This window comes from Panulirus ornatus, chromosome 14, assembly GCF_036320965.1.
Source record: "Panulirus ornatus isolate Po-2019 chromosome 14, ASM3632096v1, whole genome shotgun sequence".
In the NCBI taxonomy this organism is placed as follows: domain Eukaryota; kingdom Metazoa; phylum Arthropoda; class Malacostraca; order Decapoda; family Palinuridae; genus Panulirus; species Panulirus ornatus.
Window position 1 is genome coordinate 11,219,035 of NC_092237.1, and position 19,841 is coordinate 11,238,875.

The 19,841-nt window shown below is 39.7% G+C and overlaps 1 protein-coding gene across 1 annotated transcript in view; it reads left to right on the top strand.

The window, feature by feature from the left end:
- Nucleotides 1-3,232: 3,232 nt before the first annotated feature.
- The window catches only part of LOC139753315 (uncharacterized), a 44,456-nt gene continuing 27,847 nt past the window's right edge, over nt 3,233-19,841 (top strand). Inside the window, exons 1-7 of the mRNA XM_071669628.1 lie at nt 3,233-3,310; nt 7,187-7,229; nt 11,126-11,337; nt 14,053-14,150; nt 14,331-14,468; nt 18,301-18,410; nt 19,594-19,789. Of these exons, the coding sequence (XP_071525729.1) occupies nt 7,210-7,229; nt 11,126-11,337; nt 14,053-14,150; nt 14,331-14,468; nt 18,301-18,410; nt 19,594-19,789 (774 nt within the window). The 5' untranslated portion in view covers nt 3,233-3,310; nt 7,187-7,209. The remainder of the gene's footprint in view (nt 3,311-7,186; nt 7,230-11,125; nt 11,338-14,052; nt 14,151-14,330; nt 14,469-18,300; nt 18,411-19,593; nt 19,790-19,841) is intronic.

The following is a 19,841-nucleotide window of genomic DNA, read 5'->3' on the forward strand; positions in this document are numbered from 1 at the left end:
TGAAAAAGGACTGATGATTGGGAATACCTGGTTTAAAAAGCGAGATATACATAAGTATACTTATGTAAGTAGGAGAGATGGCCAGAAAGCGTTATTGGATTACGTGTTAATTGACAGGCGTGCGAAAGAGAGACTTTTGGATGTTAATGTGCTGAGAGGTGCAACTGGAGGGATGTCTGATCATTATCTTGTGGAGGCTAAGGTGAAGATTAGTATGGGTTTTCAGAAAAGAGGAGTGAATGTTGGGGTGAAGAAGGTGGTGAGAGTAAGTGAGCTTGGGAAGGAGACCTGTGTGGGGAAGTACCAGGAGAGACTGTGTACAGAATGGAAAAAGGTGAGAACAATGGAAGTAAGGGGAGTGGGGGAGGAATGGGATGTATTTAGGGAATCAGTGATGGATTGCGCAAAAGATGCTTGTGGCATGAGAAGAGTGGGAGGTGGGCTGTTTAGAAAGGGTAGTGAGTGGTGGGATGAAGAAGTAAGAGTATTAGTGAAAGAGAAGAGAGAGGCATTTGGACGATTTTTGCAGGGAAAAAATGCAATTGAGTGGGAGAAGTATAAAAGAAAGAGACAGGAGGTCAAGAGAAAGGTGCAAGAGGTGAAAAAAAGGGCAAATGAGAGTTGGGGTGAGAGACTATCAGTAAATTTTAGGGAGAATAAAAAGATGTTCTGGAAGGAGGTAAATAGGGTGCGTAAGACAAGGGAGCAAATGGGAACTTCAGTGAAGGGCGTAAATGGGGAGGTGATAACAAGTAGCGGTGATGTGAGAAGGAGATGGAATGAGTATTTTGAAGGTTTGTTGAATGTGTCTGATGACAGAGTGGCAGATATAGGGTGTTTTGGTCGAGGTGGTGTGCAAAGTGAGAGGGTTAGGGAAAATGATTTGGTAAACAGAGAAGAGGTAGTAAAAGCTTTGCGGAAGATGAAAGCCGGCAAGGCAGCAGGTTTGGATGGTATTGCAGTGGAATTTTTATATATATATATATATATATATATATATAAGCAAGGATATTCCCTTAAAGGCTTAGTCCTCTGTTCGTAACGCTACCTCGCTAATGCGGGAAATAGCGAATAGTATGATATATATATATATATATATATATATATATATATATATATATATATATATATATATATATATATATATATATATATATATATCCCTGGGGATAGGGGAGAAAGAATACTTCCCACGTATTCCCTGCGTGTCGTAGAAGGCGACTAAAAGGGAAGGGAGCGGGGGGCTGGAAATCCTCCCCTCTCGTTTTTTTTTTTAATTTTCCAAAAGAAGGAACAGAGAAGGGGGCCAGGTGAGGATATTCCCTCAAAGGCCCAGTCCTCTGTTCTTAACGCTACCTCGCTAACGCGGGAAATGGCGAATAGTTTGAAAGAAAAGAAAGATATATATATATATATATATATATGTATATATATATATATATATATATATATATATATATCTATTTATTTATTCATTTATTTTTGCTTTGTCGCTGTCTCTCGCGTTAGATATTATTCCAAAACACTCAAGTTTATGTTCATACGTTCTCTGTAATGTTTCTCATCACAGAAAATTACTGGTGCCCTTAAATAATGCTCAACTTAGCTACATTGAAAAGGGCGTCAGGAGCCAACTTAGGCTCCTGGGCAAACAACTTGGCCTTCCTCACCCAAAGATGGAAAGGGGCCCGGCGATGTTCAGAGGGCTCCCTTTCTCAATTCTAACTTTTCCCAAAACTTACTCAACATATCCCAAATCAGGAGAGCAACAAATTCACAACATAAACAAAGCCAAATAAACGAAATGTACTATGCAAAGAAAACGAAGTGAGGACAAGGGTTTCATTTTACAATTAGAGTATGATGAAGTGGAACTTAAAAAAAAAAAAAAAGGCCCGGGAAAGTGACCCCCCTGTCCCCTTGTCAGCCACGTATATTCACATTTCTGTCATTATCACTCTTGTCAGTCAAAAGTTCTCATTTCTTGGCTTACATTTGTAATCAATCCTTTCAACATGATACAGGATATCCAACACTTACTAAGTATGTTAAAAAGAAATCATTGACAACAGTCAATGGTATCAGTACCCGAGCTTCTACAAATTTCTTGATGATCAATTATTCCTATATTGCACATAATTTCATTGCTGAATTTTGGTAGAAGGCGCTGTCCATCAATAGCCCTGCTCATCTTCCGAAACTTTAACATAGCCCCAGGTCTAGTCCGGTCACAACGTTGTAAAGATCAGTAATTTGATACGATTTGACTGCAAGCTAAACTTGCGATTATATCACTGGATAATAAAGATAACATAACTCTATTTTCTCTTGTGGTCCTTAAAGTAGAAAACGTTTGAAAGTATCAATACTGACAGCACCATAGGGCCACAGGACTGCATCATTCAGTATGGCAACACATCCTTACCTCATCTCCTGGTATTATAACCTCTTATTGCTGCATTGACTCCTCACTAATCAATTGCTCTTTGTCCGTTTTCCATCTTTCTCATCCATTTGTCTTTCTTTTGTTTCACTGTCTTCATCTATGGTGTCCCTAAATTTGAATGCAATAGCTATATCCCATTAAACAGTAATCATTCACGCTAAAGATATTTCTGAACATGTATATCAGTTACTAATATTACTTGCTAACATTATCCGAGGCCCACATTTCAAATAACTGATTGCTATATTTGAATGGGTTCATAATACCTTACAAAATCAACTGTGATTGTTTACCAAATGGCGTCCTAGCTTCGTCTCTTCGATGTATATTAACTGACATATTTCTCTCTTGTGTCTCCCCTGATGATGTGATTATTATACGAAAGTGCACTTGGGAACTTACCGTGTTTCATTCTCCCCGTGGACTCAAGAATATCTTGATCACGCGCAAAATTGTGATCCTTTCATATATATATATATATATATATATATATATATATATATATATATATATATATATATATATATATATATATATATATATATAATTTGCCTTACCTCAAAGAGTTACCATGTACCCACAAATCTCAGAGCATCAAGAAGGTACAATGCTGCAATGGAGTAAATAAGTTTAAACATGACAAAATATGAACAATCTGTGGGGGGTAAAAAAAAAGATAGGATATGCGACACAGTGTAATGGCAACGGCGTGAAGTATGTAGTAGGCAGGTGACGACTGTCCAACACAACTCGTCAGTCCTGGTTACACCAGCGGTGGCTGTAGTGAAGCGTTCCTGCCGCTAAAAGGGGAGCTGCCTGACACCGTAGTATTTGACCCTTGCACCTTCCATCTGTTATCACGATGTAAGTACTACTAATTTCATCTAATACCTCTACAATTACGCATATCTCTTCCAGTCATCACATATTAGTTGACTATTTCATCCGAGGACATCCATGGACAAATCTAACCGTAAACCTGACTGACTAATGTTACATGCAAGAAAAATGAGTAGATTTATATTCTGTAAGCAGAAACGTTTTACAGTATAACAATGAAACAAAAATATGATGACTCTAACCCGATGGACTTCATAGGGATAGCTTACGGGGCGGTTGTCTGCGGCCGCTCGTTGCTATGGTTAGAGCGCTGTTAGGAATATACCAACAAACACCACAGCAAACACCACAGTTATTAATTAGTATTACTCATAATCACTGCCTGCGAGCTGAAGATATACATGATCCTTGTGTAATCAAATCTAGTACTTAATGGACCAGACGTTTAGTTTAATTTCGGGGGAACTGTCACTGCAAAAACAGATCGGATACTACCCTGTCCTTATCTCTTAATAATGTAATTCATGATTCACCTAAAAAGATATTATGTCAAGATAGTACTCACGCGTCATTCAATAATTAACGAAAGGTACACGAGAGCAGGGCTGTGTTCAACGAAGGGGAGGGGGCAGGTAGTTATAGTGGAATATAAAATGACTGAATAATAATGATTTGTATATTATTACAATTACTCTAACCCACATCGTCCCCTAAAGGAAAAATACATATATATTTATGCCTCTTAACTTTTTCAGTGGTTTCAGGTAGGCGTCTTACTTCGAATGAAGCTGAATTCTTTTTAGCAGGACTTAACACATGAACTACCTTCCTAACAAGATCAATTCAAGGCGACACCACAAATACGTTAACAATAGCCTTGAATGTTTAGCTTCGGGTTCACAACTGACGTATTTGCGCATCCATGTAAACGAAATTTACCCGCATTTTCTCTCGTTATCTTTCTGCACCTATATACTACCCATGTTAAGTTCTGTATCTCTGATCTTTCTGCATCTCACAGAGTTTGAGAGACAGGGCAGGACTGGGGAGCATGTCGACATCATGGCTGGGAATAACAGCTTGCTTTAAAATCCTGGCTATCCACCGGAAGCCATAAATTCTGTACGATCATAAATGTCTTTGAATGGGTGTTTACTTATTAACAGTGGTACTGCAGTTAGCTGAATGAATATAAGGCAAACGACCCTAGTGGCCATCTGTTGCTTGCATTTCTGTACAAATTTTATTTAGGTCAGTAGAAATGACGGTCACATAATGAGCTAAGACTAAGCGATTACTCTTTCGTTTTGCTATAGGTGACATCTCTGATAATCGCATATTTTATGACATGCATTAAAAGGAGGGGGAGGGGGGGGATAGTGAATTTTTAATCACGCGACCCAACAACTGAGAAAAATCATTGGTATTTTCCAGCTTTGAAATTTCAATGCAAATATCGAGTTGCTATGGATAATACTGTTGTGCTTAAGTATTCTTATCAGTTACTACGCTGTACCACTGTTACTTAAAAAAAAATAACTTAAATGTTCCTCCGGTTTCGAATGTACTTTGTGTGTTTCGGACGGAAGGAAATTACGATCAACTGCAGTTTTGCATTGATAATAAACAACTTTCACAGTTCATCTATAACATTTAAGCTCTACCTTTTCATGGTTATTACAAGTCAGTAACGCCTGTTTCCAGACCCGACACGTGAGAGTGGGGTCTGGAATGCGTGAGGGTCGTTAGGCGAACTCATTAGCTCTATCCAGGAACAGGGAAGGGTGGATGAATGACCTGTATTTGGTGATCCCTGGCGTGAGTGTCCACAGTGGTCGGGTCGATGGTTGCCCGGAGGTGATGCACTGGTTGCTGATGGCACGTTGCCGAACACCTAAACCATTCAATCCTGTCACTTAAAATGTCTCAAGCGTCTGACTAACCTTAAGACCCAGTTCTACGTACGCGACTCTGTTTCACCAAACTTTGATAGGCACCATTGGATCCCGTTAAATTCATTACCATTTGTCTTCAGGTGTAGAGCAGCAACGTGTGTGTACAGCGTAAACATGAATCTACTACTGATACGTGATTTTTACTTGCACTTTTTTTTTTTTTTACAAATCAGGAGTGGAAGGAACCTCTACGTAGCTCAGTGGATAAGTTCATTAGTACACCATTATGTAAATAAAATTTTCACTTACCGATCTGGGCCTCTGTATATCGGACATCTGATCTTGTCATTCTTTCTGTCGAGCAACGCAATTCTGTCGTGATATGGCAGGTTATTTTTGACAATGACGTTGCCACATCATCTATTTTTCTAGAACATGACTTCCACTTCTCACACATTCTTGTAATCATTACTCACTACTTCGCCAACTTTTGTCCTAAACAAAAAGTATCTAACCACTTATATCCTCTCATATGTATGCTGTGTTCCTCTGTAAGTTTTTACTAATAACTCTTTACCTTTCACCAAGGAATGTGATTGAGGTCAGAGGCACACCACTATACCCCTCGTGGGAAAAAAAAAAATGTTAGAAATTAGGACTACAGACGTATAAGAGATTTTATAAACAATCACAAATGGATATATATATATATATATATATATATATATATATATATATATATATATATATATATATATATATATATAAGGGATTCATGGGGCAGGAAGTATATAAAAAATATATATTCACCCAAAGACCAATTTCTATGAGAGTCCTGGTCCTCACGACCTCTCGGCTCTTGTAGCCCGAAACTGCGCTACTTCTATTAACATGAAAACATATGTTTTGGAGTGAGTTTATTTAAGAGACAGTACTCCCAATAGCAAAGCCTCGCCAAGATAACTTTTCACTTGCACCGCGACCTCTTGCACGCCAGTTTCAAGACTCCGCCCGCTCGAAGTTACACCGCAATTGAAAAGGAACTTTGCCTGTGTCACTGAGAGTACAGTCTTGTCAAAGAACTCACTCCAAAGCAGTTTACATTTCCCTGCCACTGGAAGTAGCGCAGCCTTAGGCTGCAGAAGCCTATAGAAAGGTTTAGGGTAATACCGGGGCTCTTTTATGGAAATGGTCCTGGTTGGCTATAAATGAATAATGATGTATGAAGGTATTCCAAGACTCCGCCTTCGTTAACTTACGCAGCGAGGGATGACCTTTGGCGAGGCTGGATAATTCAGTCTCGTCAAAGAACTTATCGCCTCAAAGGAGCTGACCTTTTTCTAGATGTGAATTTCTTGAAATATCGACGTTGTCTTTAAAGATACATTCCATTATGGACAAAACAGTTTTCATTGTGACTGATGTAGCGAAAACAACAATGAACATCTTGAGAAAATCTAAAATACATGATCGTTGGTTGCATTGAATGTATGGAAAGAGCCATATGTTATCATTTTACCGCCAGGTAATTCAAAATTGAACGAACATAATAAAACCGGTGGTTATATTCATTCTAAATATCAGTGAAGAACACGGTTAAGTTTGGTTTATAGAATATCCAAAATGCAGCATAATCAAAATGTGAAGGATTTTGATGTATTGGTTTTATCGTAACACAAAATAACACGAAATTTACAGCAAAATATAAGACTGTATTTTTTGGCTATCAGATTTCAACATTTTCAGCAAAGTAGGTTCCATTCAGAAAGGCTAAGCACATAAATCTATATCTTCATAAATTTTTCAGCTCTGTGAAAAAAAAAAACCGCTCTTAATTTATAAGAAATATTCTTTTTTTGAAATTGTTTTCGAGTTTACACTTATTTGTCAAGTTTCACTGTATCGTTCTAAAACTACTGATTAGCAATATCCACGAGGTTATTTGCACATATTATCATCCTCCTTAGCGTAAGTGAATATCCTAACAGATGTCCATGACTTTCAGACCCGAAGCGGCAGTTTCCCACCATGCGCAGGGCGAACACTGAGTAAGTTTGTCTATCTTTGCAGTTCGATATGCTTTAGCGAGGTAGCGCAAGGAAACAGACGAAAGAATGGCCCAACCTACCCACATACACATGTATGTGGATATACATGTATACATTTCAGTGTATACATACACAGACAAATACAAATATACTCATGTACATATTCACACTTTCTGCCTTCAGCCATTCTCGTCGCCACACATGAAATGGCACCCCCGCTAGGTAGCGCTAGAAAAAGACATCAAAGGCCACATTCGTTCACACTGCCTCTAGCTGTTATGTGTACTGCACCGAAACCACAGCTCCCTTACCACATCCAGGCCCCACAAAACTTTCCATACACTTCACATGCCCTGGTTCAATCCATTGACAGCACGTCGACCCCGGTATACCACATCGTTCCAATTCACTCTATTCCTTGCACGCCTTTCATCCTCTTGCATGTTCAGGCCCCGATCGCTTAAAATCTTTTTCACTTCATCCTTCCACCTCCAATTTGGTCTCCCACTTCTTGTTCCCTCCACCTCTGACACATACCCTCTTCGACAATCTTTCTTCACTCATTCTCTCCATGTGACCAAACCATTTCAATACACTCTCTTCTGCTCTCTCAACCACACTCTTTTTATTTCCACACATCTCTCTTACCCTTTCATTACTTGATCAAACCACCGCGCACAACATATTGTCCTCAAACATTTCATATATGTATATATATATATATATATATATATATATATATATATATATATATATATATATATATATATATATATATATATATATTTTTTTTTTTTTTTTCTTTTCAAACTGTTCGCCATTTCCCGCATTAGCGAGGTAGCGTTAAGAACACAGGACTTGGCCTTTGGGGGAATATCCTCACCTGGCCCCCTTCTCTGTTCCTTCTTTTGGAAAATTAAAAAAAAAAACGAAAGGGGAGGATTTCCAGCCCCCTGCTCCCACCCCTTTTAGTCGCCTTCTACGACACGCAGGGAATACGTGGGAAGTATTCTTAATATATCCTTAATATATTCTTAATATATTTTGCCTTGTCGCTGTCTCCCGCGTTAGCGCAAGGAAACAGACGAAAGAATGGCCCAACCCACCCACATACACATGTATTTACATACACGTCTACACACGCAAATATACATACCTATACATCTCAATGTATACATATATATACACACACAGACACATACATATATACACATGTACATAATTCATACTGTTTGCTTTTATCTATTCCCATCGCCACCTCGCCACACATGGAATAACAACCCCCTCCCCCTCATGTGTGCAAGGTAGTGCTAGGAAAAGACAACAAAGGCCACATTCGTTCACACTCAGTCTCTAGCTGTCATGTAATAATGCATCGAAACCACAGCTCCCTTTCCACATCCAGGCCCCACAGAACTTTCCATGGTTTACATCAGACGCTACACATGCCCTGGTTCAATCCAGTGATAGCACGTCGACCTCGGTATACCACATCGTTCCAATTCACTCTATTCCTTGCATGCCTTTCACCCTCCTGCATGTTCAGGCCCCAATCACTCAAAATCTTTTCCACTCCATCTTTCCACCTCCAATTTGGCCTCCCACTTCTCCTCGTTCCCTCCACCTCTGACACATATATCCTCTTGGTCAATCTTTCCTCACTCATTCTCTCCATGTGACCAAACCATTTCAAAACACCCTCTTCTGCTCTCTCAACCACGCTCTTTTTATTACCACACATCTCTCTTACCCTATTATTACTTACTCGATCAAACCACCTCACACCACATATTGTCCTCAAACATCTCATTTCCAGCACATCCACCCTCCTGCGCACAACTCTATCCATAGCCCATGCCTTGCAACCATACAACATTGTTGGAACCACTATTCCCTCAAACATACCCATTTTTGCTTTCCGAGATAATGTTCTCGACCTCCACACATTCTTCAAGGCTCCCAGAATTTTCGCCCCCTCCCCCACCCTATGATTCACTTCCGCTTCCACGGTTCCATCCGCTGCCAAATCCACTCATATACACATATATGTACAAAAACGCCCTTATACGCACATATACATATCAACATATACATACAGACATTACATGCATACACATATTCATACTTGCTTGCCTTCATCCATTTTTGTCGCTACCCCACCCCACAGGAAAACAGTATCGCTATCCACTGCTTCAGCGAGGTAGCTCCAGGAATAGAGACCAAAAAAAAAGGGCCCGTTCGCTTACACTCAGTCTTGGTAGCAAGGGAGAACTGAGAACAGACGAATGAATGGTGCATCCACTTATATCCATTCTTTGGCAGTTATGTGTAAAGCACTGAAACCAAAGCTCCTTCTCCACAACCAGGCACCACAGACCTTTCCATGATTTACCCCTGGATACTTCACATGTTCTGGTTTAGTCCACTTGACAGCACTTTGACCCCTGTATATAAGATTGTTCCAATCTACTGTATCCTGTGAATGCTTTTCACCATTCAGCATGTTCAAGCTCCAGTTGCTTAAAATCTTTTTCATTCCATCTTTCCATCTACAATATGGTCTCCTTGTTCCCTCCACTTCTGACACATATCCTCTTTGTCAACCTTTCCTGTGTATGTCCAACCATTTCATCGCACCTTCAACTCTCTCAACCACACTTTTTATTACCATACTTTTCTCTTACTCTGTCATAACTTAATCTAACCACCTCTCACCACATATTGTCTTTAGACTTCATTTCCAACATGCCCACCATCCATCATACAGTCAATCTAAAACATATGCCTCACATCTATATAATAATGTTGGGACCACTATACCCTCAAACATACAAATTTTGGCCTTCCCAGATAAAGATCTCTCTCCACACATTCTCTAGTGCCTTCAGAACCTTCACCCCTTAATCTACCCTATGACTCACTTCTGCTTCCATAGTTGCATATATATATATATATATATATATATATATATATATATATATATATGTATTTTTTTTTTTTAAACCATTCGCCATTTCCCGCATTAGCGAGGTAGCGCTAAGAACAGAGGACTGGGCCTTTTTTGGAATATCCTCACCTGGCCCCCCTCTGTTCCTTCTTTTGGAAAATTTAAAAAAAAAACGAGAGGGGGAGGAATTCCAGCCCCCTGCTCCCTCCCCTTTTAGTCGCCTTCTACGACACGCAGGGAATACGTGGGAAGTATTCTTAAACCCCTATCCCCAGGGATATAATAATAATAATAATAATAATGATAATAAACAATAATAATAATATAACAAAAGACAGCACTCCCTAGTTCCTTCTTACATTCCATTTTTTAGAAACTGAAATACAGGGAGGGAAAAGTTTCCAGGCCCCTGCACCTGCTCCCATTATTTATCTTTTAAGACATCAAAGAAATATGTTGAGAATTCTTTCTCACCTACCCTAGGGAGCTAGAGATGAAAAGGTGGGAGAAGTGTCTTAATAAAAAGAGTGTGGTTGACAGAGCTGAGGAGGGTCAACCACACTATATATATATATATATATATGGCGAGTATGTATGAAGAAAAAATATATATATTAATTTCACCATGATTATATATCACAAAGATAATCCTTTTTATTTCACTACATGAGTTTCATTGTTATTACATCCAATGTGATAGCCATTCAAAACTGCAACTTGAATTAAACTAGTCACCTTAAGTCAATGTAGAAGCGTTCCTCCAGGTTTGCTTTTGTTAAAATTAACCTGTCTGGTCATTACTATGTGTATGTCCATCTGCCTGAAGCACCAGCACAGCATGCACCTCACAACCCAGCACAGTGCCACCTACCTCATCCTCTCCACAAGACAGCTTCTTCATCATTTCTCTACCACACCCACCACTTACCTCCTGATCCGGCTGCTGCAGGATAGGCCGCAGTAAGATGTATGGCAATGTGCATGGTCTGCCAGGGCTGCCACATTCTCAGATGCCACTTGGAGGGCACCGTCGTCCCCCACCTCCCCCCATGAGGATGCCAGGGGTGCCTCCTCCCATGAGGATGTCAGTGCCACCACCGGCACCACAGAGGACACGATCGCCACCGCCACACCCGATCCCTCAGGCTGACCCCATAGCAGGTGAGCCCCTCCCCAGTGCATCTTATATTGTCCTACCTGATGATATTGTAAGCCTATGTGAAGTTTGGGTGCTATGCCTCTAATTGGTCATATACTCCTCAAACCTGGGTGCTACTTGATCTGTGCTACTCATCTTATCAGTGGTGGCACAAAAGAAGTAATCATAAATTGTGAAAAAGTTAGTTCACTATATAAGTTTATAGTCTTTCATATTTTAAATTAACCAATTATATGCAAAGAGTGGAAACACTTTTAAAATTTCAGGAATCTAATTTTCAATAAGGTGTGCCATTTCTTGTCACTGAGGTATACACTGCTGCAGTAAGTTTTCTCTGTTAACTCACAAAATATACTAGATGAATCACTCTCAGATAGTCATTTGTTGTAGTTTAGCAAGATTATTCATTATTAATTTACAAATGTCTGACAGAAGACCTATTAATGAAGTCTATGGTAAACATTTTATCAACCCATAACAGTTTTGTCAGTTGATGCAAGTCATTGTAGAGGATCAAAACATTGCTTACTGACCATAAAAGGACAACAAACTGACCATCTTAATTACTGTGGGTCATCTCCCATCCCACTCCCAACAGACAAAGGATGGATTCACTTACAGTACCTATGGAACTGCCCACAGGTAGCTGCCTTTTTTTCCGTCAGTGAACATCCTGGTTAGCTTTTGTTAAATGATATCAAAGCTTAATACTTACAAAAGATGGTTCAAATTTGTGCAGATTCCTGTATGTTGCATTCAATGGCTGGAGGACATTTGTAGTATCTGGGCCTAGGGTAACAATGATTATTTGTGATTAAGATAGGACAGTAAAACGGAAGGTATCTCCCCACCCACTGCTCCTTCTAGCACATCAACCAGCAAGAAAACTATCCAAGAAAGAACACCATATAATATGAAGAGAGTATACTGCCATGTAAATGATATAAAGAAAAGTGTATGGGAAAAGCTCCCTTCTCTACATCCAGTTGGTGTCTACCAGGAAAAGCCATAATCTGAAACAGGAAAAATTCTAAATTTGAAGATAATGAATCTAAATTTCTGTTTTTATTATACAATAAGACCTTTTTTATCAATGACAGATATAACTGAAGTATTTGTTTGTCCCCATTTTGAAGTTGTTGACAGTCTTCTTACTAACATCTGGTAGTAGTTTACTCTGTTTTACAACTTTACAGCTGAAGAAAACTTTTGACCACATTGCTTTCACATCCCTTTACTATTAATTCTACATCAGTTATTTCTGGTTTCTGAATCTCTAACATGTATGAAGAAATATTCATGACAAAAATATTTAATATTTCAAAAATTTCTATCAATCTCAAAGACTGTTTATTTTGTGTGAAATACATTTGTCGCTGAGTGCAGAATCAGTTTTATTGCTCTTCTTTAAATTTTTCTAGTTTTTCTTCACATTTGATCAAATTTGGTACCCATAAGTATAGAGATTATTCCAGAACAGAGAACATGTCAATGAACTGAGAAATTGTGGCAGGTGGGGTTCGTTAGGACTCACTGGTGCCTACTAATATACCTAATCTGTTTGAATAAATTTTAGATTTAAGTTATGCCTGATTATGTTTCCTAATTATGCTACAATTTCAACAAAGTGTGGAGTAACAATTAGTATTGCACATTTCAAGGAGACCTACTTAGAATACATTAGTGGCCAGACAAATGGCTAAAGAAATTTGACCCTAAAAATGTGATGAAAACTGGAAGTGATACAAACAGACTAGACTGATTACTACAACAGTGGAGACAAGTGACGTGAATCAGTCTGTAAAAGGGACCTTGGAGATTATGTTAAACAAATAGCTAGAAAAATGATGTGAGGAGGATGTGAAGGTAGCATACACTATATTTGTTGGTCAGAGCAGCTATTAAGTACACATGGTTAAAAAAGTATCTTCTTGATGGGTTTGATAAAAAAAAAAAATCTAAATGATCAGAATAATTTGTGTTGTCTTGATAGAGTTGGCATGCATGAATGCAGGACACATTTCCTAATATTTGCAGTAACCCTACATTATTTCTATTGAAGTATCTAATCAATATCAAAGTTATTATGGTAAAGGACTATTACTGTGAGACCAAACCAATGGGCATTTCTCAAAATTTTTATCTGAGGTGGCATATTGATTCACAAACAGAACTAAGATAATTTCTTTACTGTGTGTACATGGACAGTATGATGTTGAGGGAGGGGCATTCAACCCAAGATGGAATATGCCTCAGCAGTTTGGTCTCCTCACTGAACAAAATAAAGAACTATTGAAGAAGGTTAGTAAAATGGAGCTAGGAGGGTACCGAAACAAGGCAACAAGTTATGAAAAAATGGGGATACGAGTAGACCTGACAGCTATGTATAATCCCTAGGGAGTCTCAACAACGCTTTTATAGATGTTTTTCTTATTTATCCAATGGGATCAGAGAAGATAACAATATGCCATGCAAGAGAAGTGTAAAGTAGGATGGAGAAAACTTTTTCTCAATATCAGAGTACTGTACACATAAAACAAGGTGAACAGGGATAAAATGAATACAGATTCTATCAAAGATTTAAAGTTTGCATGATAATAAAGTAAGGTTAAGCTTTAGGGCCAGTGTACACATATGGGAAATCACAGTTAGATAAATGACAATGTTCATCGTTCTAGCTTGCTGACATACTTTCAAAATAAACTTTCATTCTGCAGGGCGGAGACTGGACATGCTGGAACAACGACTCAATGCCACAGAGCAGAGCAACCGAGCACTGCTGGATGAAATGATGCGTCTGCAGCAGGATCTCAAGGTGTGGTGAGTGAGTGTGTGTGTGTGTGTGTGTGTGTGTGTGTGTGTGTGTGTCTTTCATATGTTCATATTCTGGATGAGACAGAGAGAGAAATGGACAATCCCGTAAACATCAATTTCATCCAAGTCTAGCATGATCCCACCAATGATGCCATTAACTGGACTTTTTCATCCATTGCAGATGAATGTCAAAAGGAATGAGATGGGTCTGGTGGAGGAGAAGGAATCAAGGTCTCGTCTGGACACCGCTATCAGACAGTCACAGAATAAAACCTATGAGTTTGAAGACAGGATCAGACGATGCGAAGATGCAATAAAGGTAGTGATTTTGACCTCACCATGAATGATCCTGGTATAAGTGTTAGGAGATGAAAAGTGGCTCACACTTCCTCATGGTGCAGGTGTTACTATGTTCATTCTTCTTTAATTCCATAAATAACCTTTTCGACTGCATATGCACACACACACACACACACACACATATATATATATATATATATATATATATATATATATATATATATATATATATATATATATATCCCTGGGGATAGGGGAGAAAGAATACTTCCCACGTATTCCCTGCGTGTCGTAGAAGGCAACTAAAAGGGGAGGGAGCGGGGGGCTGGATATCCTCCCCTCTATTTTTTTTATTTTTCCAAAAGAAGGAACAGAGAAGGGGGCCAGGTTCTTAACTCTACCTCGCTAATGCAGGAAATGGCGAATAGTTTGAATTTTTTTTTTTTTTTTTTTTTTTTTATACTTTGTCGCTGTCTCCCGCGTTTAATTTTTTTCTTTTTTCATACTATTCGCCATTTCCCACATTAGCGAGGTAGCGTTAAGAACAGAGGACTGGGCCTTTGAGGGAATATCCTCACATGGCCCCCTTCTCTGTTCCTTCTTTTGGAAAATTTAAAAAAAAAAGCCTCCCGCTCCCTTCCCTTTTAGTCGCCTTCTACGACATGCAGGGAATACGTGGGAAGTATTCTTTCTCCCCTATATATATCTATCTATTCATTCACTTTGCCCCGTCGCCACCTCCTGCGCCAGCGAGGCAGTGCAAGGAAACAGACGAAAGAATGGCCCAACCCACCCACACACACATGCATACACATACATGTCCACACACAGCACATATACACACCTATACATCTCAACGTACACATATATATACACACACAGACATATACATATATACCCATGTACATAATTCGCACTGTCTGTCTTTATTCATTTCCATCGCCACCCCGCCACACATGGAATAACAACACCCTTCCCCCTCATGTGTGTGAGGTTGTGCTAGGAAAAGACAACAAAGGCCCCATTCGTTCACACTCAGTCTCTAGCTGTCATGTAATAATGCACCGAAACCACAGCTCCCTTTCCACATCCAGGCCCCACAGAACTTTCCATGGTTTACCCGAAACGCTTCACATGCCCTGGTTCAATCCATTGACACCAAGTCGACCCCAGTATACCACATCGTTCCAATTCACTCTATTCCTTGCATGCCTTTCACCCTCCTGCATGCTCAGGCCCCGATAACTCAAAATCTTTTTCACTCCATCTTTCCACCTCCAATTTGGTCTCCCACTTCTCCTCGTTCCCTCCATCTTTGACATGTATATCCTCTTTGTTAATCCTCCTTACTCGTCCTCACGAGTCCAAATTATTTCAACAAAGCCACTTCTGCTCTCTCAACCACTCTTTTTATTACCACACATATCTTTTACCCTTTCATTACTTAGTCTATCAAACCACATATATTTTATTTCATTTATATTTGTGATTACATAATTGTGATTACATAATTGCAAGAGTGAGTAATGTGGCCATTGATGGCATAATTGCAAGAATGAGTGATGTGGCCATTGATGACATAATTGCAAGAGTGAGTAATGTGGCCGTTGATGGCATAATTGCAAGAGTGAGTAATGTGGCCATTGATGACAATTGCATGAGTGAGTAATATGGCCATTGATTACATAATTGCAAGAGTGAGTAATGTGGCCATTGATGGCATAATTGCAAGAGTGAGTAATGTGGCCATTGATGGCATAATTGCAGGAGTGAGTAATGGGGCCATTGATGACATAATTGCAAGAGTGAGTAATGTGGCCATTGATGACATAATTGCAAGAGTGAGTAATGTGGCCATTGATGACATAATTGCAAGAGTGAGTTATGTGGCCATTGATGGCATAATTGCAAGAGTGAGTAATGGGGCCATTGATGGCATAATTGCAAGAGTGAGTAATGGGGCCATTGATGACATAATTGCAAGAGTGAGTAATGTGGCCATTGATGACATAATTGCAAGAGTGAGTAATTTGGCCATTGATGACATAAATTGCAAGAGTGAGTAATTTGGCCTTTGATGACATAATTGCAAGGGTGGGTAATGTGGCCATTGATGGCATAATTGCAAGAGTGCGTAATGTGGCCACTGATGGCATAATTGCAAGCGGAAAGATGGAGTGAAAAAGATTTTGTGTGATCGGGGCCTGAACATGCAGGAGGGTGAAAGGAGGGCAAGGAATAGAGTGAATTGGATCGATGTGGTATACCGGGGTTGACGTGCTGTCAGTGGATTGAATCAGGGCATGTGAAGCGTCTGGTTTAAACCATGGAAAGCTGTGTAGGTATGTATATTTGCGTGTGTGGACATATGTATATACATGTGTATGGGGGTGGGTTGGGCCATTTCTTTCGTCTGTTTCCTTGCACTACCTCGCAAACGCGGGAGACAGCGACAAAGCAAAAAAAAAAAAAAAAAAAAAAAATATATATATATATATATATATATATATATATATATATATATATATATATATATATATATATATATATTTATATATATATATATATATATATATATATATATATATATATATATATATATATATATATATATATATATATACCAGCATCAAACCACCTGATACCACATATTATCCTTAAATATTTCATTTCCAACACACCCACCCTCCTCCAAACAACCCCATCTATAGTCTGTGCCTCACAACCATATACAGTGATATTGTTGGAGCCACTATTCCTTCAAACATAGCAATTTTTGCTCTCCAAGATAACATTCTCTATTTCCACACATTCTTTAGCACTCTCAGAACCTTCACCCCATTCCCCAACCCATGACTCGACTTCTGCTTCCATGGTTCCATTCACTGCTAAGTCCACTCCCAGATATCTAAAACACTTCACTTCCAATTTTTCTCTTCAAATTTACCTCCCAACTAGCTTGTCCCTCAACCCTGGCTGAACCTAATAACCTTGCTTTTATTCATATTCACTCTCAACTTTCTCCTTTCACACATTTTTCCAAATTCAGTCACCAACTTCTGCAGTTTCTCATTCGAATCAGCCACCAATGCTGTATCTTCAGCGAACAACTGACTCACTTCACTGGCCCTCTCATCCCCAACAGACTCCATACTCGCCCCTCTCTCCAAGACTCTTGCATTTACCTCCCTCACCAACCCATCCATAAACAAATTAAACAACCATGGTGACATCAGACACCCCTGCCGCAGACCGATCTTCACCGGAAACCATTCACTCTGCTCTCTACCTACTCGTACACATGCCTTACACCCTTGATAGAAACTTCTAACTGCTTGTAGCAGCTTACCTTCCATACCATACATTCTTGAGACCTTCCACAAGGATCTCGATCAACCCTATCATATGCCTTCTCCAGATCCAAAAATGCCACATACAAAATATTTTTCACACATATTCTTCAAAGCAAACATCTGATCCACACATCCTCTACCACTTCTGAAACCAAAGTGCTCCTCCCCAATCTGATGCCCTGTACATGCCTTCACCCTTTCATTCAATACCCTCCCATACAATTTAACAGGTATACTCAACAAACTTATGCCTCTGTAGTTTGAGTACACCTTTATCCCCTTTGCCTTTATACAGTAGCCCTATACATGCATTCCTCCTATCCTCAGGTACTTCACCATGATCCATACATACAATGAATATCCTTACAAACCAGTCACCCCTTTTTGTCATATGAAATTCCTGCAGCTACAAAGACAATAATGACCTTTGAGAATGATTATTTTCTAAGTGTTAAAAGCATATAGGTTTGAAATGTTTGATTTGTTGGTGCCCCATAGGAGAGTCGCAATGCTGTGCAGCAGATGGCCTCCCACACCAAGAGCATTGAGAGGGCTATCTCCTCATCCCAGCAGGAGCAGATGGAACGACGCAGCCACAGTGCTCAGAGGTAGGACCTGCCACCTCCTGCTCCCCACTTACTTCTTCCTTACTTGTTTTTGTTCATATCATCAGTTGCTGTCATTACCATTGCCAGCTGGTATGGTGTCAGCATCAGGTGTTACTGGCATCACCATCAGGTGATGGTGTCATTATCACTTGTTATTAGTGTCACCATCCAGTGATGTTCATGCTATCATCAGTTATCACCAACTATTGTTAATATAATCATTTGTGTTAACTGCTTCACTCTTTGTTACTAATCACTTATTCTTGGAGTGTGTAGCATCATCATCATCTGCTGCTGTCATCATCTATATATTCATCATTTACCTGCTGTAATCATTATGAAGATTATTACAGATATCCATCATTTTTAATCACCAGTGTAAGTGCTCTTGAAATAATTTTCATAATTGCCAACAGAAAATCATTATCACCTATTATTTTCACTATTACAAACAGTTGCTACATCTTCCTTGCAAATATTAGCATAAAACCTTTGCTTAAGGGAACCTGCTGTGCTTCTTGACTCTCCTACACAAAGTCCCGGTGAATACTCAACCCCACTTGTCGCTGGACAACACTGTCTTGTCTTGCATTGCTCGCCAGGATAAAACTCCCAACTGGTTTGAAAAAATTATATGTATCTTAAGATCTGCAAATTTAGATACAATATTTCACCACACTACATTCTTATATTTGACCACATTTCCTTCTGTGCTACACCCAATCTAAACATTCTGACCCACACCACAAATTAATCCTTTGTCTTGATCCACACCATTTCCTTACCTTAAACCCTCACCCACAGAGCACCCCAACCTCCCACTTAATGCTTCTCTTCCCAAAACCTCCTACAGCGCATCTCTTCCTAACACCCTCTCCTCAGTACATCCCTCCCTGACTCCTTTCTCCACAATGCACCTCTTCCTAACACCCTACTATGCAGTGCTTCCCTTCCCACTGTCCTCCCCCGCAGTGTGTCACTTCTCAACATCCTTTCCCACACAGCATACCTTTCTAACACTCTCCCTAACACTGGACCCTTTGCCAACACCTTCCCCCACACTGCACCCCTTTCAAACACCCTCTGCCACACTGCTTCTCTTCCAAACACCCTCCTCCACACATCACCCCTCACTGCCACTTTCCCCACAGCTAAACTTACATGATCCTGCTTGCCTCTGCAGGCTACAGGAGTACCGGCATGAAGTGATGAAGATGAACCAGAGTAAGGAGCAGCTGGAGCGTTTGTGCCTATCCTTGAGGGACGAGATGCGTGAGGCATCCTCCAAGGTGGATAACCTGTCGCAGGAGCTGAACTCCCTGGAAAGCAGTGTCAGAATGCAAGGTCGCCTCCTCGAGGACAACAGCAAGCAGATGTTGGTGAGCTCCCAGAGATGGCGGGGAAGGGGAGGTAGTATGGGCTTTGACAGGA